Source organism: Nylanderia fulva, unplaced genomic scaffold (genome assembly GCF_048542155.1).
Source record: "Nylanderia fulva isolate GAGA-0341 unplaced genomic scaffold, ASM4854215v1 Scaffold116, whole genome shotgun sequence".
Taxonomy (NCBI): domain Eukaryota; kingdom Metazoa; phylum Arthropoda; class Insecta; order Hymenoptera; family Formicidae; genus Nylanderia; species Nylanderia fulva.
In genome coordinates this window covers 81,058-108,674 of record NW_028189365.1, presented here as the reverse complement: position 1 = coordinate 108,674, position 27,617 = coordinate 81,058, and the positions used below count along the sequence as shown (strand labels likewise).

General features: G+C 37.0%; 2 protein-coding genes and 1 pseudogene across 2 annotated transcripts in view; all 3 read left to right on the top strand.

The window, feature by feature from the left end:
* LOC114939893 (very long chain fatty acid elongase 7-like) overlaps positions 1 to 17,970 on the top strand; it is a 34,481-nt gene extending 16,511 nt beyond the window's left edge. The window contains exons 3-5 of the mRNA XM_085489503.1: positions 14,699 to 15,018; positions 15,682 to 15,984; positions 17,471 to 17,970. Coding sequence (XP_085345629.1) covers positions 14,699 to 15,018; positions 15,682 to 15,984; positions 17,471 to 17,572 — 725 coding nt within the window. The 3' untranslated portion in view covers positions 17,573 to 17,970. The remainder of the gene's footprint in view (positions 1 to 14,698; positions 15,019 to 15,681; positions 15,985 to 17,470) is intronic.
* A 1,538-nt stretch (positions 17,971 to 19,508) lies between these two features.
* LOC146724796 (uncharacterized) lies at positions 19,509 to 24,164 on the top strand. Its single transcript, XM_085489498.1, has 2 exons — positions 19,509 to 22,742; positions 24,079 to 24,164. The coding sequence occupies exons 1-2, from the start codon at positions 19,697 to 19,699 to the stop codon at positions 24,162 to 24,164; spliced, it is 3,132 nt and encodes a 1,043-aa protein (XP_085345624.1). The 5' UTR covers positions 19,509 to 19,696.
* Positions 24,165 to 25,116: 952 nt separating this feature from the next.
* LOC146724795 (uncharacterized) lies at positions 25,117 to 26,395 on the top strand (annotated as a pseudogene).
* Positions 26,396 to 27,617: the final 1,222 nt, after the last annotated feature.

Here is a 27,617-nt window from a genome sequence, read left to right as displayed (position 1 = left end):
TCTTTCGACCTCTCTCACCCTCTTTCGTCCTCTTTCACTCTCCTTTGTCCTCTCTCACTCTCTTTCAGGATTGATTTTATTTGTTCGTCCGATAATCCTATAGGAAAGGTTATTCATTACTTCTGGGCGACCTGGAATATATCAACGTAGAAGTATCCAGCACATGCATTGTATAATTTGGATAAAAGATGCTCCAGTATTAGGAAAATCGCCGGATGAAGAAGGTGCTACGTTTATTCAAAAGTACGTAACGTGTGAAATTCCAGATGAAAATGTTTCGCCAACGTTGTACGATACGGTAATAAGTGATCAGAATCATAAACATAACTCGTATTGCTATGCGTACGAAAAAAACGGAAACTAATATATACAGAAAGTGTCGGTTCGATTTTCCCTCGGCCAGTTACTGAGAATTTCGTTTTAAGAGACGTTATCACTTCGATAGTCGGTAGAAAAAATTTACGCAGTAAGAGCAGATGTACGATCTTCCTGCAAGAAGTCGGAAAGGTTTATAAATGATTATAATCCGTCAGGCCGAGCAGGCCGCCATGTTATTTTTCTGAGTCATTAACAAATTGGTACTCTGGAATTACGAGCAATTATTTTTCATTGTACGGGCTAGTATGAATTTCAAATCAAATCTCTATAAACAAATATTATATTTTGTGCACTAAGAATAACATATCGCACTTATTTTCTAGAATCAAATTGTAATCAGTTTTACTTATATGTATGTATATTCCAATGTGAACTTGCACCTTGAATAAAATATCACAGTTACTTTTCATGGTAATATATTATTACTAAATTTAGATATATACACTTTACGTATGTTCACTTTGAACTGGCACCTTGAATAACATATCAGTTACCTTTCGTGATAATTTATTATTAGATCGTTTAAATTTTTGAGTACCTTCTTTTGAACATGGCCTGACCTTTTCATTTTTATGATTTTTTTAGGATATATATATATAAATCTCTTCTCACCTTCACTCACACCTCCCTCAACTTCCACCCACCCCTTCCCTCCCACATCCCGCCCCCCACCCCCACCCCCACTCCCCACCCCTCTTTCGCCCTAACTCACCCTTCCTTTCGTCCTATTTTTCAGTCTTTTTGTTCTTTTTACCCTCGTTGTCCTTTTTTTAAAACCCTTTTTCTTTCCTCTTTCACCTTTTTTTCACCTTTTCCCACACCTTTCGCCCCTTTTCCCCGTCCTCTTTCGCCCTTTTTTCCCCAATCTGTGGGCTCTTCCCCCCTTTTCCCCCCTCTCCACCCTCTTTCTTTCTCTCTCACTCTTCATCCTCTTTCACTCCTTTGTCCTCTTTCCCCCTTTTCGCCCTCTTTCACCTTTTGGGTCCTTCCCCCCTTTTCGTCCTTTTTAAAAAACCTTTTTCGTCATTCTAAACCTCTTCGTCTATTTAACCTCTTTGAATTTTTAAAATTTTCCCCCAATCTTTCACCCCTTTTGTCTCTCTCCCCTTTTTTCATTCCTCTCACTCTTTCATCTTTTAAAACTCTCTTTCGTCCTCTTTCACCTCTTTCGCCCTTTCACCCTATTTTTGCCCTTTTTTCGTCTCTAACCCTTTTCACCCTCTTTCTTTCCTCTCACCTCTTTGGTCCTCTTTCCCCCCTATTTCCCTTTTTTCGCCCTTTTCTTTCCTTTTTCTCCTTTTTTTCACCCTCTTTCGTCCTCCCTCCCCCTTTTTTCGACTTTTTCCCCCTCTTTCGTCCTCTTTCACTTCCTTTGTCTTCTCTCACTCTTTTTCATTTTTTTTCCCCCTTTTTTCTTTCTCTTTCCCTTTTTCGTCCTTTTAAACCCCCTTTTCGTCCTCTCCCCCCCTTTTCTTTCATTGGGTCTAAACCCCTTTTTCTTTGGGGGTCTAAACCCCCTTTTATCCCCTCCCCTCTTTCGCCCTTTTTCTTTCCCCCTTTTTTGCTCCTTTTTCCCAAATCTTTCGTCTTCTTCCCCCTTTTTTTTCGACCTTTTAAAAACCCCTTTTTCCCCCCCTTTTTCCACTCTCCTTTGTTCCCCCCACTCTCTTTCTTTTTTTTCACCCTATTTCTTTTCTCTTTCACCCTCTTTCGTCCTTTTTAACTCCCCTTTTGTCCTCTCCCCCTCTTTATGCTCTTCATCACACCCTCTTTCGTCCTCTCTCACTTCTCTCATCACCTCTTTACCCTTTCACCCTCGTAACGTCCTTTCTCACCATCTTTCGTCCATCTTTCACACCCTGTTTTCGTCCTCTTTCACCCTCTTTCGCCCCATCTTTCGTCCTTTTTCACCCCTTTTTTCACCCTCTTCGTCCTCTCTCACCCTTTTTCATTCCCTCTCACCCTCTTTACCCTGTTTCGTCGTCTTTCACCCTCTTTCTTTCCCTCTCACCCTCTTTCGTCCTCTTTCACTTTCTTTCGTCCTCTCTAACCCTCTTTCATTCTTTCTCCCCCCTTTTAATTGCAATGAGTTTAAAAGTAACAATTTAATTTTAATATCATTAGAATATTATTTAGCAGCGCGCCCAGTTTTTTTAACTAAAATTTTAATATTTCTTTTTATTTTATATTAATTTTAAATTTGCATAAGTTTTTAAATTTTAATTTTTGACTTGGCATCTTGCATTTTAGAGCAGATAAATTTTCCAATTTTTGCTGTATCAAATAATTTTACTTTTTTTTTAACTTTATCGGTGTGTACACACAAAACAATTCTTTGAGTAACATAATTTTATATTATTTAATTTTCTTTCTAAAATATTTATAGCTGATTTCATAAATATTTTAGATCAGTTTTGACATAGCTTATACATCTTTTTTCGGACAATGATTTATAAATCGCTTTTTTTATTTACTCTTATTAAAAGTACATTTATTTTAGTAGTAATAAGAAACTACAAATTAAGTAGAATATAAAAGTGACCTCCTCTGATATTATTAATGAAGAATAATCATGTTTCTCTTGTTACATAACATGTCAAAATATCAAAATTGATAATTTATATATGCCTCCTTAAATGTGTAATAGAGCATATTATAACTTCTACATACATTTCTAAATATAAGAATTAATATTTCAATGAGAAAAACTGCTGGTCAAAAATAAACTCTTCAAGTTTTTTTGCTTTACTCTAAATATAAGAATTAATATTTCAATGAGAAAAACTGCTGGTCAAAAATAAACTCTTCAAGTTTTTTTGCATTACTTACAATAAATTGATATACATCTCGTTCAAAGTCAACATTTGGTAAATCTGACATCATGTGAACTATCATCACTTTGAAGACTTTAAATATTCTGATGTATTCGTATATTATGTGATATATTTTTTTATATTATATATAATTATTATACATATATGCAGTATTGCATATCACATGTTTAGTATATCATAAACATATTCTTTTATAAATATATATTTATATAATGATATTTGCAACTTTTTGATATTTATTAAATACTTTTATTATGTTACGTTATCATTTTATTTATACTATTTTTTCATAATAATTTTCTGCAACGCTATCCACATGTGGATAGTCCGCGACACGGGGACTAAGTTAAAACAATTAATGAAATTAAAGCTCTCGATGAAAATTCTACGAATATTTACTGTTCGTCACTCATCGATGATTACTATCCATATAGACCTCAGGAATTAGAATCATTAAATTTGTACGATTTTGCCAAATTCTGGGAAATTACGAAACAGATGTCAAATAATGACGAAGTCAAGTGTTACAAACTGGCATCGGGTTTATTTTTAAAAAAACGAAAAAAGGGTTATTTAATTAACCATTATCGATTTAATATAAAAACTGAGCCCGAAAAATACTTTTACTCGCTGCTTCTTCTGTTCAAACCATGGAGAGATTTGAGTGAACTCAAAGGTGCATTCGAGACTTACACGGATGCCTTTAAGAATTCAGAGTCTGTTTTAACGAAGGCAATGAAATATCACGAAAGGCTCGAAGAAATACAGAAAGCTTTTGAGAACGTTGCTGAATTAATCGAGAAGCGCGAAAATGATCTGAAAACAGCAGACAGAGACAAATCCGATGACGATGAACTGGATTGTAATCCGATAGAAGCTGACGACGCGATGAAAGATCTGGAAGATTTTGGTAAGATTGACGACCCGATTGATTTATCGCAAATGATGTCGCAATTGAACGAAGACCAGAAAAGAGTCTTTGATGGAGTATGCCAAGTTTTACAAGATAAGAATCAGATTCTGCGACTGTACGTAAGTGGCGAGGGTGGTACAGGGAAAAGTTTTCTAATTGAAACGATTAAACATTGGATCAGAATAAATTTGGAAAAAACGACTGCCATATCTGCTCCCACGGGTATCGCAGCATTCAATATCGATGGCTTGACAATCCATAGAATGTTTCAACTACCCGTTAGTCATGAATCTACACCAAAATATACGCAATTGTCAGACATGGTCTTGAAAACTTTGAGAGACAAGTTAAAGAATGTCGAATTATTTATAATCGATGAAGTATCCATGATTTCAAATGTGACACTTATGTTTATCAATCTACGATTATGTGAAATCTTTGATACGACAGATACAGATGATGGTTTCTTTGACAGAAAACACATTCTCCTGTTTGGGGACTTGTTGCAGCTTCCTCCTGTAAAAGGACAATTTTCGTTTGTTAAAATGTCTCGATCAGAGATTCAGAAGTATTTAGGTACCATGGGTGGATGTGATTTGTGGAGATTGTTCGAGTACGACGAACTTTTGATTAATATGCGACAAAGATGCGATAATACATATCGTGATATACTTTCTAGAATACGAATAGGTTTAGTAACGGATTCTGACATCAATGTTCTTCAGTCTAGAAGAATCAATTTTAAAGAAAGTAGTTGCGACGAAAGATTGAATGAACTTTGCACTTATATGAATCAATTACCGATTGATACAATTTGTTTATTGCCCACGTGTTATTTGTGCAAGGTTTTGAACACAGCAATGCTCGATAAAATCGACAGCGATGAAATTCTACTGATAGCAGAAGATGATGTCGACTGTGCTCCAGCAATGAAAAAAAAGGTGCATAAAATTTTAGAAGACAAAGATGATAAAGTGTCTGAAACAGCTGGCATTGAAAGAGTAATAGCGATTAAAATTGGCGCTAAAGTGATGATTCGACGAAACATTGACGTAACTTTCGGACTTGTCAATGGAACGATAGGCAATGTAGTTGCAGTTAATCGCTCTGCTGACGGCAATCGTATTGATTTTATCAAAATAGTTATTTCGAGTAACAAAGAAATCGCAATAACAAAAGTAGATATTAAATTTGAAGTATTCCACAAATTAGTGGTACATCGGAAACAATTTCCATTGTCTCTCAGTTATGGAATAACTATACACAAAAGTCAAGGAATTACATGTAACAATGCAATGATGGATTTAGGAACGACTGTATTCAGTGATGGTCAAGCCTATGTAGGTTTGTCACGAGTAAGTAAATTGGAAGGCCTACATTTGATAAATTTCAATCCAGCATCAGTTAAAGCAAACTCGAGAGCCATTGTGGAATATAATCGACTGAGATCTATATTCAAATCTGAACAGCCACAAATCAATCGGTCCGAGAAAAAGGTTGTGAAAATATACGATCGTCGATGGGCTATCCCTAATATCATTGATGATGTGCAGAATTATGATTGTGAGGAACCAGAAAGTATAGTTACGTGGAAAATATATGGCCTTTGCAATAACGATGCTGTTTCGTGTTACGCTAATGTAATATTACAATGTGCGTTTCATTGCGTACGTATTAGGCAACAAATACTGAAAAATAAAGCATCGAATGAATTTTTTACGGCTCTAATGTCGACGTATTCCGATGATGTATTAGATCAATGATGTATTAGAACTCGAATTAAAGCACGTAACATGTTGCTCGAATGTCAAATGTAATTACAATGTAACTAAGCTGGAAAGCAGTAGTTTGCTAATATTACCTATACATTCGACATTAAAAAGGAAAAAAGGTGTCACTCTACAAAGTTTGATTAATGTAGAATTTTCTAAATGGGAAACGATAAACGGCAATTGTAACGAATGTAAGGGTACCGTGTTGAAAAGGAAAACCGTAATCGAATCAACTTTATCCGTCGTAGTAATACAGCTCAATTTATATACTTTTGTAAACGGTGCTTCTAAAAAAATTATCAACAATCGGATTAACGCCGTGCCGACGAGTAATATCACGATTAATGAAAAAAAGTACAAGGTAATAAGCGCTATATTTCACGAAGGTGAAGAAATGAATCGTGGTCACTACACGTGTATGTTGAGAGCTGACACAAAATCGGAATGGTATTACTCTAATGATATGGAAGTGTTCAAGAAAAAATGGCCCAAAGGAGCACAAGGGGCATACATATTGTTCTTAGAACAGATTAAATAATGGCGCTGTATAAAGGCTGCCGTAAGCGCCGAAATGAAACATCGGCTGCTCTGGCGCTGTATAAAGGCTGCCGTAAGCGCCGAAATAAAACATCGGCTGCTCTGGCGCTGTATAAAGGCTGCCGTAAACGCTACATTAAAACATCAACTGTGCTAGCGCTGTATAAAAGTTGCCGTAAGCGCCAAAATAAAATATCGGCTGCTCTGGCGCTTTATAAAAGCTGCTGTAAGCGCTGCGTTAAAACGAGTGCAATAAGTTTCTAATTTGACCTAGGCTTCATGACATTTCAAAAAGTATCATCAAGAAAAAAATTATCAGACAGAAATATGTATGTCGTGTTAAAATCGGAGAGACGAAGAAAAATATATGGTTGCGTTCTCACGAGAATGGGCGATGGAGGGGCCCATTCTTTATTTTCAATATTCATACAAGAATATAAATTCATTCTGTTGCAATTGAAATAAATGTGCAATGTATCGTTAAAAGTTATTACAATTATACAAACATTTACATATATGATTAAATAAAATATATATGTATACTATAATATAATTATATATTTTATATATGTACATATATACCATATATTTCAATTATTTTGAACTGTATTGCATAAATTGTTACTTATACAAAGTTATGTGATAAGAATCGAAAATACATATATTTGTGATATTTGAATTACTATTAATTTATACATGAATTACTATTATAGAAAGCTGCTCTATATATCTGTACTTTAAAAAGTAAGTGATATCATAAAAAAATCATAAAAATGAAAAGGTCAGGCCATGTTCAAAAGAAGGTACTCAAAAATTTAAACGATCTAATAATAAATTATCACGAAAAGTAACTGATATGTTATTCAAGGTGCCAGTTCAAAGTGAACATACGTAAAGTGTATATTATCTAAATTTAGTAATAATATATTACCATGAAAAGTAACTGTGATATTTTATTCAAGGTGCAAGTTCACATTGAACATACATACATATAAGTAAAACTGATTACAATTTGATTCTAGAAAATAAGTGCGATATGTTATTCTTAGTGCACAAAATATAATAGTCGTTTATAGAGATTTGATTTGAAATTCATACTAGCCCGTACAATGAAAAATAATTGCTCGTAATTCCAGAGTACCAATTTGTTAATGACTCAGAAAAATAACATGGCGGCCGCTCTCAAAAAACTATGATGTTTCTCGATGTCCATTTAGAAATAATGTCGAAGCTCTTACAGAATAATTACTACAACATTTGAAATACGAAAAGTATTACATTAGAAGGAGATTAGATTAGAATAAGGATTCAACGTATTTTTAAAAGCTCTACACACACAACGAAGTGAATATACAAAACTATATACAAATACCTTTTTCTTCTGTGTTTCTGAAGAAAATTGTAAGTCAAATGAAACCTTGCACTTTGAGAACCATATCACTTACTTTTCAGAGTCAAATTGATAAATTTTTTTTGTATATTTTAATGATATTTATTTCTCACTTGTATCTTGAATAATTAATATGTAATTTTTTATTGTATATTACGACAAATAATCAGTAAACTTTTTAAGCGTATAGCTTTATTGTAGTTGACCTGAGAACTGTACATTTATAAATTTTACTTAATATACACCCGTTTCGAGCAACAAGGCAAAGTTTTCTGATCAATAACTTACTCCCCGAAAATACGGTATAACACAAATCGGAAGTTGATACGAAAATTCGAAATTTTACTAAAGAAAGATTGGAGGTTTTTAATTTATACAATTTTCACATTAAATGTGTGATTTGCTGGCTGACCGGGATACTTATACTGTTGTTAAAAAAGATCCGACTAGGAACCTAATTAATCAATTACACGGGATTTTAAATAGATGGAAAATGAAGAATTACATTTCTTCAACAACATATAAATCCCTGAACTGCACGGACGGGGTTTTACCGAGAGCGTATGGTTTGCCGAAGGTGCATAAACCGAATTGCCCTTTACATGTCATCGTGTCATCTAGGAATACACCTGTTTATTACTTGGCAAAATTTTTACATAAGATAATATATAAGGCAATTCCGAAACCTGATTCGGCTATTTCTGATAGTTTCCAATTAGTGAACAAATTAAATGGTTTATGTGTGGATAGTGATGTAAAGTTAGTTTCACTAGATGTTGCATCATTGTTCACCAACGTACCATTGGATATGGCTATCGATAGTTTAATTAACAGATGGGGGTATATTGAAAAAGAGTGTATTATTCCACGGGATGAATTTTTATTGGCAATTCGTTTTATTATGAATTCGACTTATTTTATGTTTAATAATGTATGTTATCAACAGACCTTTGGCACGCCTATGGGTTCCCCCCTCTCACCGATCATTGCGGATATCACGTTGCAAGATTTGGAGAATAGAGCGATTGCTGCGATTCCAATGTCATTTCCATTTTATTTTAGATATGTTGACGATATCACGTTGGCGGCCCCTCCCTCCATGCTTAAAATTGTTTTAAACACTTTCAATTCTTTCCATCCTAGATTGCAGTTCACCATGGAGGAGGGGGTTGACAACCGATTGAATTTTTTAGACGTCACTATTATTATAAATAATGGGAGCATTGAGTTTGATTTATTTCATAAGCCGACGTATTCAGGTAGATATTTAAATTTTGAGTCGCAGCATCCTCTCTGCCATAAAAAAGGCACCATTATCAGCCTCATAGATAGAGTTTTTTGGCTATCTCATCCGAAATTCCAGTTTTTTTAACTAAAATTTTTTTATTTCTTTTTCACATGGCGCATGGACTTGGCATCTTGTTTATCTTTTTTTTTGAATTATAGTTCCGTATATAAACAAGATTTCAGAAATGTTTGTCTCTTCGATAAATGAGTAGCATACATTTGATTGGAATAAAGTTAAAATTTTAGATCATGAAATAAATTACCAAAAAAAAAAATAGATTTCTGAAATGCTTCATATAATAGAACAAGAAAACGGTATAAATTTAAGAAAAGATACAGAGTTACTCAGCGAGTCTTATTTGGATGTACTTGAAAAATTAGCTAACATAGAAAAGAAATAAACAAAATAAGAATGTCATGTAAAAAATAATGCCTTTGTAAACAACCTGTGATATAAGTACCAAATGTATAACCGTTCTTCATAATGGCATGTAAAGTGATAACTAACTGATCTGTGGCGTGAACGTTTATAAAGTCATCGATTTAGCAGATTCAAAAGTAAGCAATTTTCATTGTAACATTCAAAAAATTTTTTCTAACAATAGTCATTTAAAAAAAGTGTGTCATTTCATATAGAAACGTATCATAATTAAGGAAAACTAAAACAATTCCACGCTTTCAAACGATGGAATGCCAAGAGTTTTCCACCTTTAAAATCATCATTGGAAATAATCCGCATTAACATCTGGAAATGATCCAAGAACAATATAGAGATGTATTCAGTCTCAAAATCATACACGCTACACATCATCAAAAGTTGTAATCGTTCGCATCACCCAAATTATTTTATATATGATTATAATGAACAGTAAGAATTGCAATCGTTAGCATTGTCGAAATGTTTTTTAATTTTATAATTGACTAATATTATATGACTCCACTGAAGAAGACTGCGTACAGTCGAAACGTTTGTGATTTAATGTATTATTATGTGATGGTTTTAAAATAAAAAATTATAATATTCATTAACATCCGAATAATTTTATGCTTTTTAGTTGGCCTGTACTGACATTAATTTTTACAATATTATAAAACTTAACATTTAATAACAAAATTATAAACAATTACTTTAAATTGTGATGTAAGATAAGAGATACGTGTATTATTCGTAACTACGGTTACACGCTAATTTTCCGTCGACAGCGCCGCCACGCGAAAGTTCAGATGGAATAAAAGGGTATGTTGCCTTGTCTTTGTATATCTATCTCCCTTCCGCAAATAACTTATTTGATACGCCTAAATGTAATTTTTTTAGGTGTGTGAATTAATATTCAATTGATAAACGTTTGGGTTTGTAATAATAACATCGTGTTTATCTGATTCGAAAATGTCAAAATTAAACCAAAACAGCATTATATGCGACAAGTTCTCATTTTCTGTTTTTATTTGAAGAAAACAGCTGCTGAAACTCATTGAATGCTCGTAGAAGCTTATGGTGAAAGTGTTCCCACCGATAAATCAAGCAGAGAATAGTTTCGACGTTTCAAAAGTGATAATTTCAGTGTCGATGACAAATCTCGTCTAGGTCAGCCGAAGAAATTCGAGGACGAGAGCCAAAAGGGTGTAGTGTATCATGAGCTATTAAAACAGAGCCAAACCATCACTGCCGAACTTTACTAACAACAATTAATCCGTTTAAACAACGCATTGAAGTATAAGCGGCCGGAATATGCAAAAAAGATATGACGAAGTGATCTTCCAGCACGTTAACGCTCGGCCATATGTTGAAAAGATTGTGAAGGCCACCTTGGAAGCACTTGGCTGAGACATTTTGCTTCACCTGCTATATTTACTAGACATTGCTCCATACAATTATCACTTGTCCAGATCGATGGCACACGGGCTTTCGGATCAGCACTTCAATAATTTATGAAGAAATAAAAAAATGGCTTAACGGATGGAGCCAAAAGATGCTTCAAAGTACAAGTCGTTTTTCCGTCACGGAATACAACAACTGCTAGACAGATAGGAAAAAATAATAGCAAGCGATGGCCAATACTTTGATTAGTATACTTTTTCTGTCTTTTCACACTAGTCTTTTTTGGAAGAAAAAAAATTCACACACCTAATATTAGCAGCGTTTTATTTTAGATATGTAGATGATTACACCTTGATAATTCCAGAAACGGAGATATCACATACATTAGGGACTTTTAACTTTATTCACCCGAGGCTACAATTTACCATAGAAATTTCAGATGACAAGTTAAATTTTCTCAACGTCACAATGGTTTTATTAAACAATCATGTTATTTTTTAATTGGTATCACAAACCAACATTTCGTTATTTAAACTTCTATTCGTAACATTCGATGTGTCAAAAAAGAGTTCATTTATGGCATTGTATAGAGACTTTTTTGCATTTATCTTTTGCATCCTCTATTTCATAGAAAAAATTTAGAATTTAGTATAAGAGTTTTATTTAATAATAGTTACCCGTTGGAATTTATTTTCCGAACAATTCTAGATTGAAATTTTTAATAAATAAAAATAATGCTAATGTGGACAGTCAGCTCGTTTCTAGTGATAATCGGATTATACCATTATTTTTTTACGATTCCTTATATACCGCTAGTTTTGGTTAGTTTTAAAAACATAATAAAAGATCTTAATTTGAGAATTTCATATTTTAGTAAAAATAAAATGAATAAATTTATTAAGGTCCACAAAAATAACATCCCCAAAACAAATTGTTGTAACGTAGCTTATAAAATTAACTGCTTGAATTGTAACGCCCTTTATGTGGAGTAAACAGGATGACCAGTTACATACAAAAATTGAACATAGTAATCATATTAACTAAAAGAATAGGACTCACTCTGTTATTACTAAACATAGGTTTAATTCTGATCATCAGTTTGACTGGAACAACAGCTCACTTTTAGATGTGGAACCTATCTATGGAAAAACTTATTCTGAAATAACATATTATGAGACAAAAAATGGTCTTAATTTACAGACGGACACAGATAAATTAAATAAGAATCTCATTAATTTAATCAACCGTTTCTCAAAGATTAAAAAATTTTGATATATTTATACTTATAACTCTATTTGTATCAATTTGTGTTTAACCTTTTAAAAAAATTATTTTTAAATTTATCAATAATACTTGCAACATATTTTCCCTCGGAAATAGAAAAGACGCGCAAATTCGTGTCACCTTTGTGCTATGCACGCTCCTCACTCTCGATATCTAAGGTTTGAACGTCAGGTACGGTCAGGCCGCACTACTCGGAAGAAATCACGAAATTCTCATAATACACGACGGCTCAACCTCAGTAACTCAGTATCTGTATCTTGGTAGAGTGGCGTGGTTCTTTTTCTAAAGAGTACTTAAATTTTAAGTTCCGGACAGAGAGAGAGAGAGAGAGAGAGAGAGAGAGAGAGAGAGAGAGAGAGAGAGAGAGAGAAGAGAGAGAGAGAGAGAGAGAGAGAGAGAGAGAGAGAGAGAGAAAGAGAGAGAAAGAGAGAGAGAGAGAGGAAACAGGAATATGATTAACACTTTCAGACATAAGATAAAAGAGTAAAATATATACATATTTCCAAGAAGTGTGTACAAGGTCTCGGTAGAATAGGATCGAGAAGCTAGTCGGAAATTGTTGTTCCTTCCGACGTAATTTCACGATTTTACAGTAGTGTCGGTACTAGCTCGGTACTTTTGATATTCTATTTTCTCCATATACTCTATAACTTCTTACAGCGTACTCGATATCATTACTTAATAAAGACTCAATATTACAATGTGTGACAAACGAATTTCACGCGTACAAACGGACTGTCGGTTCGTCGGCGCCCCTCGGAGAGGCTAGGAAGGCGAAAAGAATACGTAGTTACGCGGATTTCCGACGCAGGTCCCGTGCTTCGTAATTGCAATTAACTCAGTATTACTATTAGTCATTTTGAGCTCATAGACTCGGTACGCAATATCTCCTTGAATACACGTGTCCCGGTCGGGTCCGCGCTTACCGGAATGTCGAAGTGGTGGCCTTATAATTCTATGGACGTGGTCCAATGTTCCTCGTGTCGGGATTACCGTCTAGCCGAACAGTGAACGGCGTTGGGCCGGCGTTATGCCGGTAGCCTCGCGCGGTGGCGCTGTGGTCGCAACACGCGCCGCTCCGAGTCAGCAATCGATCCTGATATCGATGTCCTCCTCGCCGCCTTTCACGGGCTCCTAAATGTTGCAGGATCTCGAACTCGCCCTCGGGAATTCATCCGCAGAAGGTCTCTTAGGCGGCCCCGTGTCTATCCCGGATGGTCCTTGTTTTCCTTTTCGGCGGACCATTATGTTGCAAGGACCGTCTCAGGATGATTAAGCCCGAGCGATCCCACTGTCCTCTCGGAATGGTGCCGCGGGCCCCTCGGGAATGGTCATCTCTGTCTTGAGATGCAGGCGCCTGTTCTCTTCCTTCAATACTGCAGATGGTCGGTTATCCGATGCTGCAAGGAATATAAAAGCAGTAACAGCCCTTACGCGACTCGGTACAATGAATTTTTCTAATTCGACTTACGTAGCCGCGCGTGTCTCGGCTCCGTGCGCACCGCCTCGACCACGCCGCTCCATCCTCTTCCTCTGCTCTTCTCGGGACCTCTTCTTCCTAAAACAATTCCTTTTCAAGACCACGCACCTCGACCTCCGCCAAACAAATTGATAATGGCGAGTCGACGACAAAATCGTCGCTCGTCCGAGAAAATATTAAAATCGGAGCGCTCTCCGCTCCTTCCCAGCCGGGCGCATCAGCCCTTGTAACAGGCGTAAAATGCCACGTCACACACTTTCTATTTTAGTCTGTTCAAATTTGAACATCTCAAGTTCGCCTTCCGTTTGAGAAGGTTGTATAATTTTTTAAACAAAAATTCTTTGTGATGTAGTTACAATTACTTGACCATATCCATTATAAGCTGTGTATATTTTTTGTTTTTGGTGTCCGATTATGAGTAATAAAAATTAGTTATTTACTTTGACTTCTTGAGTAACTACAATTATAATTTATTGCTTAATTTCTTAAATTTTATGATACGACTCTAATGAGTTTCTCATTATGGTGGCCTGTGTTTTTCTGCTCCTGGCTTATCAATCTTGAAGGAATTTAATATTGTGTGGGCGTTATGATGACGATAATTAGAGATTTGATTTTAATTACTCTATCAGATTGGCGGATTTGTTATGGATTTTTTAATGGAAAATTTGTCTAGGCGTAGATATAAACCTTTATTTTTTATCTTCTAATTTTTGTTTATATGGGATGATTTAGACTTTATTAACGCTGAAGATGGCCCTAAGAGGGATTCGAAATGTCCGCTATTATTGTTGAGATTATGTGTGAAACATTTGTCTACTTGTATGAATAATAAATTTCGCGATGTCAACTTTAGATAAGTGTGTCTTTAGATAAGATTGTCATTTTTATTAAGATTTTTTGCACCTGACGTACGGTGCTAGGCTCCTATTGCCATTTACTCTATTTTTTTATGTTGAGAGCTATTTATAACAATTTATTTTAATTTAAATTTTATTATATAGAATTTGTGCACACTGTATATTTTATTTCAAAAACTGTTGCATTTTTTACAGCTCCGTTAAGTCGTGAATGGCCATTAATATCTTCACCATTTCCATTAATGATGATAATTTTTGGATATTTGTATTTTATTCTTTATATTGAACCTCACTACATGATAGGTCGATCGCCATATAAATTGAAAACCTTGATATTGCTTTATAACTTTATACAAATTTTAGCAAACTTATGGATGGTACAAGAACATATATCTTTTGGCTGGTTTTCAAAATATGGCGTATTGTGTTCAGAGCCATTTCCGCATTTTCCCAATACGCTTAAAGTATATTTTTATTATATGTAATATTATAATTAGTTATAGATTATATATTGTCTGTTTGAAAAATAAGTTGTAAATAATTTTTAAATATAAATAGACAATGTGAAAGCGAGTAGAGTAAATATGATAATATGGAATATAAGATTATGAGTGGCCTTATATTCTACTCAAGAAATTGTCAGCTGTTTAAAAAAGAAGTTCTAAGATCAAACTTTTGGTTCAATAGAGCCTTCATATTATTTCTACTTACACATTAAATGTTTGCAAATTACAAATATATAAATTTTAAAAGTCGTAATAATTTCAGTTTCGAAGAGAGAAAATTAAGACAGTGTTAGAAAAGTATTATATTAATATAATTATATTATCGATAATTATTGAGCAGATCATTATTACACAAATTAGTACACAATTAAGTAATTTTTTTCATTTAATATTATACTAACTTAAAATTCTTTCATTTCCGTTTTTAATTAGATAATTTTGTGATAATTACTGTGAGATATTTCCTGTTGTTCGTTATTATTCACATTTTATATATATATTGTCTATGTATGTAACAAAATATTGTCTATGTATATATATATATATATATATAGCCAATATTTTTTTTATTTTTTTTTAATAGCACTTTGTGTGCTTGATTTTATCAAAGTTTTGTTTCAGATGTTCAATTCTTTATGGTGGCTATTTATATTAAAAATATTCGATCTGATAGAAACTTGTATATTTGTGTTGAGGAAGAAACAGAATCAAGTTTCCACTTTGCACGTCTATCATCATGTCTCTAATATTTTTTTTTGTTGGGTTTATTTAAAATACATTTTGGACGAGAGAGCGTTATTAGTTCCTCTACTTAATTGTGGGATACATGTAATTATGTATGTATATTATTTTGTTTCTGCATTGGGCCCGAAATATCAACAAATGATATCTTTTCTCAAACCTGTTATAACTAAAATACAAATGGTAAGTTGCATTATATTTTATTTATAATAAAACTTTATACACACACGAGTGAGTATGCATGTAAAAATATATTAGGGGTATTCTACACAAAAGTTTTAGTCTTTCTACATATTGATACAATTTTTTAAGATATTAATAAATTTTTACCCTTTTGTGTTTTTAAAATGTTAACATTAACATTTTCAAAACGTTAAATATAATTAATATTAAACATCATTTCACAAAATAAGATGAGCGACCAAAAGTTTTATAATCGTTATGTACATTTGATATGAATTTCAATAAGGAAAGAACGTCGTTATAAGTATATACATAAATTAATTTATTCTGCTCTTTGTAAAGATGTTCTATCCATAATACTTGCAAATAGTAATTTTGATGTTAATTGTCAATCACACTTTAGAATGCCACAAAAACTAAAAACTAATGATTTGCAAGTGTTATATATACAAGGTGTTCCAAAAATAACGAACCATCCTAATAATTCTTCAGTATTGAAGTTTCAAGAAAAATGACCTGAATAAAAGTTGTGAGAATTTAAGTAAGCTACCTTATGATGACCTTGACTTTGACCTTGATCTCCATTTTCAAAATTATTTGAAGGTCAACTCATGTTTATTAAATAGAAACCCCTATTTTTGATCTCAAATTCTGAAAGAGCGGAAAATTTCACGTTCAAATATGTATCTATGAAAATCAAAATGAACTGTAGCGGTTATTTGAAGATCAAATAATTATTTGAGAGCACCGTGTAGTAATGGAATACGTTCCCAATGTTCACTTGATTGAACAAAATATTAGGTAACCATTGCCTGCATAGCAAGCTGAATTTTCAGACCGCAAATCTAGCCACTGAAGTAATGATCCAGCCATTGAAGGCAAGATCTAAGTTATTCGGCCAATAAATGCAAGATGAAGGTCGCTTCTGAGATTGGATTCTCACTTATGTGTGAATGGAAAACTAGTGGATTAAATAATAATAAAAATGAAATATCGACGGCAATCAGAGCCTGTGCGGATGTCATGCACAAAATTAATAAATTGAAATGAGATCTCAAATAAAACTCATTTATTAAATTCTAAACGTTTTGACCCACTTCGGGTCTTCTTCAGTTGAATCCTCAAAACAAATTATGTGCGGATTCGATAAAGGAGCGAATACTAATGTAGTATATAAAATCAACTGTAAAAATTGTGATGTTTCATATGTAGGTCAGACTAGCAGAAAATTGAATACTAGGATATTGGAGCATAAAAAAATATCAATAGAAATTGTTTTAATAAGTCAGTTGTTACTGATCATAGAATTGAGTTCTGATTTTGACATTCCATGATTTTGACTGGGATGAAGTAAAAATTTTAGATAAAGAACCGTATTATAATAATAGATTAATATCGGAAATGTTATATATAAAAAGACAATCTAATGAATTGAATCTACAAAATGACACTGAATATTTACCTGATATATATAATAACATTTTAGAGTCTCTACCAAAATCATCAGGGTCAAAAAACAAGCCTTGATATACAGGGGTTAAACACTGAGTTACTGTCTCGTTTGATATCTGAGAGCCGCGATGGTTAGACGTTTTGTTTTGTCTTTACTTGAAACATCTAAAAAAATGTCAGACCTGATACTTGAAACATCTATATAAAAAATCACCAATTTGTTGGAGTAAGTGTATAGTGCATTTTTCTTAATAGATCATAATGAATAATTAGATATTGTTTATATAGATCTCAATCAAATACTTAACATTATTACATCATGAAAATTGAATCAAGATATTTTCCTTGACCATTAAAGGGTAATACTTATAAATAATTGTATTGTACGGTCGCTTGAACTCAGTATGTATCAGCATTACTGGTGTTATACTCGATAACTTTTTTAACAACATATGTAACGAGATCAATAACTGTTTTGATATTTATATGTTTTCTTGACATTGTCAATAACCGTTTTTAATATTTAATGTTACAATCTCTTTTTAAAAGGAACTTCCGTTTCCGGTTGCGTGTGAGAAGGTTGAGGTGCTGTCAGTGTGTGTATTTGAGTGGAATATTAGAGGTGTGTGGAAGAGAAAGGGGGAGAGAGAGTGAGAGAGTGAGAAGCTGAAGGTGGCGAATGCAAGGGGAGTGCAGGCAAGTGGGGTGAGAAGGGAATAGAGCGGTGAGAAGGAAGAGAAGTGATGCAGGTAGAGTGAGTTGGCAGTTTGGAAGATAGATCAGGGGCACGAGGGGAGAGGAAGGTACTAGGAAAGAGGAGTGCAGGTGTAAAAGGAGAAGAGAGATAGGGGATAGGTGTAGGTGCGGGGAAAGTCTCTAGTGACAGAGGAGCCAGTCGAGGATATAGGGAAAGTCACTAGCAGAGGAGAAAGTAACTGAGATAGGGTATAGGGAAAGTCACTAGGCATAAAGTAAAGGAGATATAGATGGAAAGAAAAGAAATAGAGGAGATAGAAAGATTAAAGAAGACGGAGAAATGGGAGAGAAGAGGGAGCACAGGGACGGCAGAGGAGGTTTTGAAAAGGAAAAGGGAGGAATTAGAGGAAGTAGGGTTGAGAAAGGAGAGAGAAGAAAAAGGGGATTTGGAGTGGGCGTTCAGGAGAAGTAAAAAGGTAATAAGGTCGCCGGAGGTTGAAAGGAGGGAGGAGGCAGGAGGGATAGGGGAGATATTGAAAGAGATGGGGAGGGAGTGGAAGGAGGAGATAATTCAGGAGATGAGAGAGATAAGAAGAGAAATTAGAGAAGAGATCAAGGAGGGAGTAAGAGGGCAGGAGGAGTTAAGGGAGGAGGTAAGGGGGCTGAAAAAGGAAATGGAGGAGAGGGAGAAAAAGTGGGAGAGAGAAAGGGAGGAATTTATGGAAAGGATTAAGGAGATGGGGAAGAAAATGGAAGAATTAGAGATAGGAAAAAAGGGGGAGAGGGAGAAAGGGGAAAGGGGAAAGGAGAGTGAGGAGATGGAAGATAGGATTAAGAGGATGGAATGGAAATGGGAGAGAAAGGAAAGAGAAGAAAAGAGAAAGAATGTGATAATAAAAGGAATTAAGGGAGGAGAAGGGGGGGTGAAAGGGGAGGTGGAGAAATTATTGAAAGAGATAGGGGTAGGGGGGCAGGTAGAGGAAGTGAGGAGAATAGGGGAGGGGAGAAGGGACGGGACAAGTATAGCTATAGTAAGGGTGGGAGAGATGGAGGTTAAAAGGGAGATAATGGAAAAGAAAAGGAGGTTGAGAGGAAGGGAGGAGAGGATTGAAGAGGATCTAACGTGGAAAGAAAGAAGGATGATGTGGAGATTAGGAGAGTTGGCGAGAGGGGAAGAAAGAGAGGGAAGGAGGGCATGGGTAAGGTATGGGAGAATTTGGATGAGAGGTAAATGGTGGAGATGGGACGAGGTGAAAGAGGAATTAAAGGAGGAAGGAGTAGGGGATGAGAGGAGGGAAGAGAGGAGAGAGGAGGGAATAGAAGGAAAGGGGATGGAAGCAATACAGGGGACGGGAAAGGAGGGGAGGGAAAGAGTGGGGAAGGAAGGGTGAAAAAGAGAAAGAGAGAGAGGAGGGAAGTGGGAGGTAAAGGGCAAGGGAGAGGAGGGGAAGAAGGAAAGGAGGAAGGAGAAGGGGAGGAAGGATGGAAGGTGGCATTCTGGAATGTGGCGGGATTAAGAAATAAGGACGCGGACTTTTGGGAAGCGGTGGGAGAATGGGACGTAATGTTTTTTCTGGAAACATGGGTAGATGAAAAAGGGTGGGAAAGGATAAAAGGGAGGATGCCGGGAGGATATAAATGGGAGGTGCAATATGCGAGGAGGAAGAGTAAAAAAGGAAGGGCTATGGGGGGAATTATAGTGGGGGTGAGAAAAGGGGTAGGAATAGAAGGAAAGTGTAAGGCGGATAAAGAGGGAATGGTGGAGGTGGGGATAGGAAAAGGAGGGGAGAGATGGAGGTTGGTGGGAGTGTACATAAATGGGGAGATGGAGAAGAAGCTAGGGGAGATGAATGAATGGATGGAGGAGGAGGGAGACAGAGTAAGAACGATAATAGGGGGGGACTTTAATGCAAGAACGGGAAATTTAGGAGGAAGAGTGGAGATAGGAGAGGAGGAGGGAGAGGAAGGGAAGGGGAGAAAATCAAGAGATACAAAAGTAAATGGGGAAGGGAGAAGGTTGGTGAAGAAGCTGGAGGAAAAGGGGTGGGCGATAATAAATGGAGGAATAGCAGGGGATGAGGAAGGGGGGTGGACATATATGGGGCCGAATGGGAAATCGGTAATAGATTACATAATAGGTAATGAGGAGGTAAGAGAGGAAATCAGGAAGTTAGAGATAGGTGAAAGGATGGACTCGGACCACATGCCGTTAATAGTGTGGTTAGAAGGGAAAGGAGGAGGAGGAGAAAGAAAAGGAAAAAAGAGGAGGAGATGGAACTGGACGGAGGAGGGGAAGGAGGAATTTAGGGAGAAGATAGGGGAAATTTGGGGGAAGCAGAGGGATGAACAAGAAGAGGAGGGTGTAGAGGGAGAGTGGGAGGAGAAGAAAAAGAAGATACAGGAAGTGTTAGATAAGGGGAATGAGAGAGAAGGAAAGGAGAAGAAAGAAAAAAAGAGAGGGTGGTTTGATAGGGAGTGTAGAAGAGAGAAGGGGGAGGTGGTAAAGGAGTTAAAAAGGTGGAGGAGGATAGGGGGGAAAGGAGAAGAATACAGGAAAAGAAAAAAGAAGTATGAGAGATTATGTAGAAAGAAGAAGGAGGAGGAGAATGAGGAGTGGACGAAGAAAGCAATGGAAGCGAGGACGGAAGGGCAGGTTTGGGAGGTGGTTAGGAGGGAAAGGGGAAAAGGAAAAGGAGGAATGGGAGAGGGGATTGAGATGGAGGAATGGAACAGATATTTTAGAGATCTATTAGGAGGGGTAGAATCGAGAGTGATAATGGGAGGAAGAAGGACGGAGAAGGAGAGAGGGGAAGATCAGATAGAAAAGGGAGAAATTAGGAGGGCGATAGGTAGGATAAAGGAAGGAAAGGCGGTGGGGGTGGACGGGATTCCGGGAGAAGTGTGGAAATTTGGAGGAGAGGGAATAGAGAAGTGGGTATGGGAGTTGTGCAATAAGATATGGAAGGGGGAGGGGTGGATAAGGGAGTGGAGTGAGGGGCTGGTGGTGCCAATCTTGAAGAGGGGTGAGGGAAAGGAGGTTTCGGAGTACAGGGGGGTAACTCTGACACCGTCTTTATACAAAGTATATGCGACGGTGTTGGCAGAGAGATTGAGGGGAGAGATAGAGGAAAAAGGGATGTTGCCACCGAATCAAACGGGGTTCAGGAAAGGGATGGGAACAGTGGACAATATTTATGTATTAAACTATTTAATAAACAGACAAATAAGTAGGAAAGGAAAGCAAATGGTCCTACTGTTTGTGGACCTGAGAGCAGCGTTTGATTCGGTGGACAGAGTGAAGTTGATGGCGGCGTTAAGAGGGAGGGGGGTGAAGGAAGAGACGGTGAGGAGGTGCGAGGAAGTGTTAGGAGAGATAGGGTTCAGGGTTAGAATAGGGGAGGAGGTGGGGGAGAAGTTTTGGACGGGGAGGGGGGTGAGACAGGGATGCCCACTGAGCCCGCTTCTGTTTAACATGTTGATGGCGGACTTGGAGGAGGAAATGGAGAAAGGGAGATGGGGGGGTGTGAGATTAGGAGAGGGCAAGGTATATACATTAGCGTACGCGGATGACGTGGTGCTGTTGGCAGAAGATGAGGGGGGGATGAGGTGTATGATGGAGAGGTTAGGGAGATATCTGGAGGGGAAGGGACTGGAACTGAATGAGAAGAAGTCGAAGGTGATGAGATGCAGAAGGGGGGGAGGGAGGTTAAAAAAGGCTAGTTGGTTTTGGAAGGGAAAAAAATTAGAGGAGGTAAAGGAGTACAAATATTTAGGATATGTGATTCAAAGGAATGGGGGGCAAGAGGGACAGGTAAGGGACAGAATAAAGAGAGGGGCAGCAATTATGGGACAGGTATGGGGAATAGGTAAGAGGAGATTTGGGAATAACTGGGGGAGGAGGTTGTGGCTCTTCGATGCGTTAATATGGACGGTTTTAGGATACGGGGTGGAGATATGGGGATGGGAAGAGAGAGAGGGATTGGAAAGGATACAAGAAAGGTATCTGAGATGGATGTTAGGAGTGGACTGGGGAACGCCTGGATATATGGTAAGGGAGGAATTGCAAAGGGAAAAGATAAGGACAAGGATGGGTAGAAGAGCATGGGGATATGAGAGAAGGTTAGAGGAGGGTAAGGGAGGATGGTTGGCGAGAATATGTTTGGGGGAGATTAAAGAAAGGGCAAAAAAAGGAGGGGAATTGTCAGGGTGGGAGAGAGAAAGAAGGGAATTTTTTGAGGGTAAGGGGATGGGATTAAGGGAGATAGAGGAAAGAAGGGAAAAGGGGGAGTTCAGATGGGAAGAAGTTGAGGAATGGGAAGGAAAGGAACAGAGGGAGGAGAGGGTAGGAAAAATGATAAAATCGGAATATAATAAGTGGTACAAACAGATTAAAGGGGAGGGGATTCCGGGCTATTTGAAGAAAGGGTGGGCGGAAGGTAGATGGAGGAGGATGGCAAGGTACAGACTGGGAAATGAAATGAAGGGAAATAGGTATTGGGAAAAGGAGGAGGATAGGAAGTGCAGGATATGTGGGAGAGGGATTAGAGACGTGGGAGCATGTGTGGGAGGAATGTATGGATTGGGGAAGGGAAGAGAGCTGGCAGGAAATGGTAAAGGAGATATTAGGAGAGGAGGGGGAAGGGGAAATATGGTTAAAAAGGTTAGAGGAAGCAAGAGGGAAAGGGGGGGAGAAGGAGAAGGAGGAAAAAGGAGGACAGGGAGATGAGAGAGGGTAGGAGATAAGGGGAGAGAGAGACGGGGGAGAGTGTGTGAGTGAGTGTGTGAGAGAGAGAGAGGGAGGGAGAGGACAGGAGTGGAAGAATAACGGTAACCGGAAGCGGAGGTCCAACATAGGCTAAGTAGAATGTAAGATTGCGTAGGTTAAGATAATTTAGAATAAGAAAGGTTAGGGAAAGGCGGACGTGTGTGTGTGTGTAGGTAGGGCAGAATGCGAGAAAAGATGAGAAAGGCGGCGAAAAGGAGAGGCGTGGCGAAAAATGTAATTAGATTAAGTTTTAGGTATAAGTTTAGGCTAAGGAAAAAGGAAGGAAGGAATAAAGGTTTGGGAACGCTCCTTTAAAAAAAAAGCGCCTTGTAATCCCCAATTGGGGCAGCAATAAATATATCTAATCTAATCTAAATCATAAAAAACGTCGGCCAATTGTACGCGTCTTCACTCGGAGGCGGAGACGTCTCTAGGCGCCCGGCGCCGTCATTAAGCACGCTGGGCGGAGCGTTCGACAAAAGACAAGCCCGATCAGGACGGCTGTATATTTGCTTATAAAGTGGAGGCTTGACAAATTATTTTTTACAATTTTAAAATTTCGACATCATATTTGGTAATGTACTATAAAAAATACGTAAAACTACTAATATAAAAATAAGTGTAAAATTACATGATAAATAATAAAAAAATATTACATTTCCATTATTTATCGCGTAATTCGGCATTTATTGTTAATGTAATTTTACATAATTTTTTGTGTATCTCGGAATTCAGAATGCATAGGAAACAGAAATTCGATGCAAATTACACGATAATACTCGGATACGTTTAGTCAAAATTTTAATATGAATAACAAATAATCATTCTCTCAAGAAACTCTCTCTCTCTCTCTCTCTCTCTCTCACTCTCTCTCTCTCTCTCTCTCGTGGCATATTTGTCATCCTTTCCTCACCACCTTGCAGTAGATAACATGGCGCATTTTTTTTAAGTGGTATCCCCAATAGGTCTAATCCACTCTCATATTTTAATTCAGTTGTTCGAAGTGATTTCCTCCTTCGCGCGAACACAATTTGGCTCTTCGAACCATATTTCGCGTAGCGCGATACGCCATTTCCGGCGTGATGCTATTAAAAGCAGCGAGAATTGCTTCTCGTACCTCTGCTTCTGTGCTATCACGCCTGTGCTCGACTAAATTTTTAATGTGTCCCCACACGAAATAGTCGAGCATATTGAGATCTGGCGATCGCGCCGGCCAAATAATTGGTCCACCTCGACCGATCCACATGTCGGGATAGTGCGCAGTTAAAATATCGCGCACTTGACGCGCGAAATGCGCAGGTGCCCCGTCATGTTGGAAAATGAGGCCTGCTCTTACATTGAGAGGGACATCCTCGAGTAAATCACATAACTCATTTTCCAGGAAACGTCGGTAGAATTCACCATTTAGTCGCGGCGGTAAGAAATAAGGGCCGATCTAAAAAAACGTCACAAAAGAATTTATTAAAGCTGCACACACACACACAATAGAAGATTTCTTAATTAATAAGAAAATTTATTATTTACAATTTGGTTTCCCATTATTCCTGCCCACACGTTTATGGTCCACCGATACTGAAATGCTTATTGTCGAACAACGTGCAAGTTTTTTTTCCGCCCAATAATAATTTTGGCTATTAAATACGCTGTTCGGTGTAGATAAACCTTGCTTCGTCTGTCCAGAGAATGCAATCCGGAAAAGAATTATCTCGCCGGCATTGAGCATAAAATCCTACGCATTTTCATAGATTGTTGATATTTATTAAATTTTTAATAACGCGAAAACATGAAATAAACATGAAAAAAATACCTTCACAAAAGTAGACGTGCGATGCTTTATCTCTCGGTAGAAGTTGTTGTACCCGCTGAAAATGATACGGGTGCAATCCGTTTCGGCGTAGAGTACGGTGCACCACGTATCGCGAGAGACCGAGTGTCCGAGCTGCACGGCGCACATTGTTCCGGGGATTCTCTTCGAACTTTCTCAGAATTCTTTCTTTCGCGTTTACATCGTAATGCAATGGTACATTTGCATTTCGACGATTTAGAAGAATATTTCCTGTCTCGCGCGTTGAACACATCTTAATATGGTGAGAAGGATATCGCTCACGCCCGGGAAATCTCTCCGCGTAAATGCAAACCGCGGCACGAGCCTTTTCTCCGATTAATTTGTACGCAATAATTATACCAGTATACTCCTTTGTATTTATTGTTATTCATTTCTTATCAGGCATGTGTGATCGCGACCGAGTGCAAGGCATAAGCATTTTAAACAAATGAATGTTTGTAAGCCGGTAACATTTGTTTCGTTATTCATTTGTTATCATTTTCTTCTTTATCCCGTTGTTTCTCCACACTAGTCGCTGCCTAGCATTCGACGTATACGTCTCGACAAAAGATTAAATTAAATATTAAGAAATGTATACTACAAGGGAGTACACAGATATGATTATCGCGTACGGTTTAGCCGGAGAAAATGCTCGTGCCGCGGCTCGCATTTACGCGGCGAGATTTCCCGGACGTGAGCGATATCCTTCTCACCAATTAATATTGAGATGTGTTCAACGCGCGAGAGAGACTGGAAATGTTCTTCCAAATCGTCGAAATGCAAATGTACCATTGCATTACGATGTAAATGCGGAAAAAAGAATCCTGAGAGAGTTTGAAGAGAATCCCAGGAGCAGTGTGCGACGTGCAGCTCGGATACTCGGTCTCTCGCGATACGTGATGCACCGTACTCTACGCCAAAACGGATTGCACCCGTATCATTTTCAGCGGGTACAACAACTTCTACCGAGAGATAGAGCACCGCGCGTCTACTTTTGTGAAGGTATTTTTATCATTTTTATTTTGTTTTTGCGTTATTAAAAGATTAATAAATATCAACAATCTGTGAAACATGCGTAGGGTTTCTCGCTCAATGCCGACGGAATGATTTATTTCCGGATCGCATTCTGTGGACAGACGAAGCGACGTTTACACCGAACGGTATATTTAATAGCCGAAATTATTTATATTGGGCGGAAGAAAACCCGCACGTTGTTCGACAGTGTGCATTTCAGTATCGGTGGACCATAAACGTGTGGGCAGGAATAATTGGAAACCAAATTGTAAATAATAAATTTTCTTATTAATTAAGAAATCTTCTATTGTGTGTGTGTGTGCAGCTTTAATAAATTCTTTTGTGACGTTTTTTTAGATCGGCCCTTATTTCTTACCGCCGCGACTAAATGGTGAATTCTACCGACGTTTCCTGGAAAATGAGTTATGTGATTTACTCGAGGATGTCCCCCTCGATGTAAGAGCAGGCCTCATTTTCCAACATGACGGGGCACCTGCGCATTTCGCGCGTCAAGTGCGCGATTTTTTAAATGCGCACTATCCCGACATGTGGATCGGTCGAGGTGGACCAATTATTTGGCCGGCGCGATCGCCAAATCTCAATGTGCTCGACTATTTTGTGTGGGGACACATTAAAAATTTAGTCGAGCACAGGCGTGATAGCACAGAAGCAGAGGTACGAGAAGCAATTCTCGCTGCTTTTAATAGCATCACACCGGAAATGGCGTATCGCGCTACGCGAAATATAATTCGAAGAGCCGAATTGTGTTCGCGCGAAGGAGGAAATCACTTCGAACAACTGTTGAATTAAAATATGAGAGTGGATTAGACCTATTGGGGATACCACTTAAAAAAAAATGCGCCATGTTATCTACCGCAAGGTGGTGAGGAAAGGATGACAAATATGCCACGAGAGAGAGAGAGAGAGAGTGTGTGTGTGTGTGAGAGAGTGAGAGAGAGAGAGAGAGTGAGAGAGAGTGAGAGAGAGAGAGAGAGAGAGTTTCTTGAGAGAATGATTATTTGTTATTTATATTAAAATTTCGACTAAACATATCCGAGTATTATCGTGTAATTTGCATCGAATTTCTGTTTCCTATGCATTCTGAATTCCGAGATACACAAAAAATTATGTAAAATTACATTAACAATAAATGCCGAATTACGCGATAAATAATGGAAATGTAATATTTTTTTATTATTTATCATGTAATTTTACACTTATTTTTATATTTTACGTATTTTTTATAGTACATTACCAAATATGATGTCGAAATTTTAAAATTGTAAAAAATAATTTGTCAAGCCTCCACTTTATAAGCACATACACAGCCGTCCTGATTAAAATCACCAGTCTAAATGTTTTTAACGTATAAACGTCTAATAAACATATTTAAACGCGGTTACATCAGTAAACGAAATAAAACGTCGTAAAATTAACATTAATATGATTCTCACTGAGCCATCACATTTACGTTACTGTGGAAAGCGATCCTCTCTAGTTTTCTGACTACGAGATTGGCAGGTGTTAAAATATAAAATAATTATCGCATCCTATAAATTAAAATAATTTTCTCATTACACCTCACTAATTATAAGATCCAAAATCAAGTGCGTTATAAAACAATAATCTAACACATGGTATAAAAAAAATGCTAATAAAAACTTACATATATTTATGATGTGACAATATTTTAATTGTAACAGTAACAAAAGTGACGCTAGTGTAATCCTCATGTCAGTAGAACGGCTCAGAGAAAACTGAAGCTTAGTTGGAAACAAAAAGTGACAAACAATTATAATCATTTTGTATTTGTTATTTAACCTTAGAGTTTAGGTAGTCTCTTTATAGCTTCGATATAAATATCAGATAGATTTTCAGTAT

Bases quoted from the DNA above. Each gene is read 5' to 3' on its own strand.
- LOC146724796 (XM_085489498.1), top strand. From the start codon at position 19,697: ATGTTTTTTCTGGAAACATGGGTAGATGAAAAAGGGTGGGAAAGGATA. The intron at 22,743-24,078 runs GTAAAGGAGATA...CACACGAAATAG, and splicing joins AAGAGAGCTGGCAGGAAATG to TCGAGCATATTGAGATCTGG.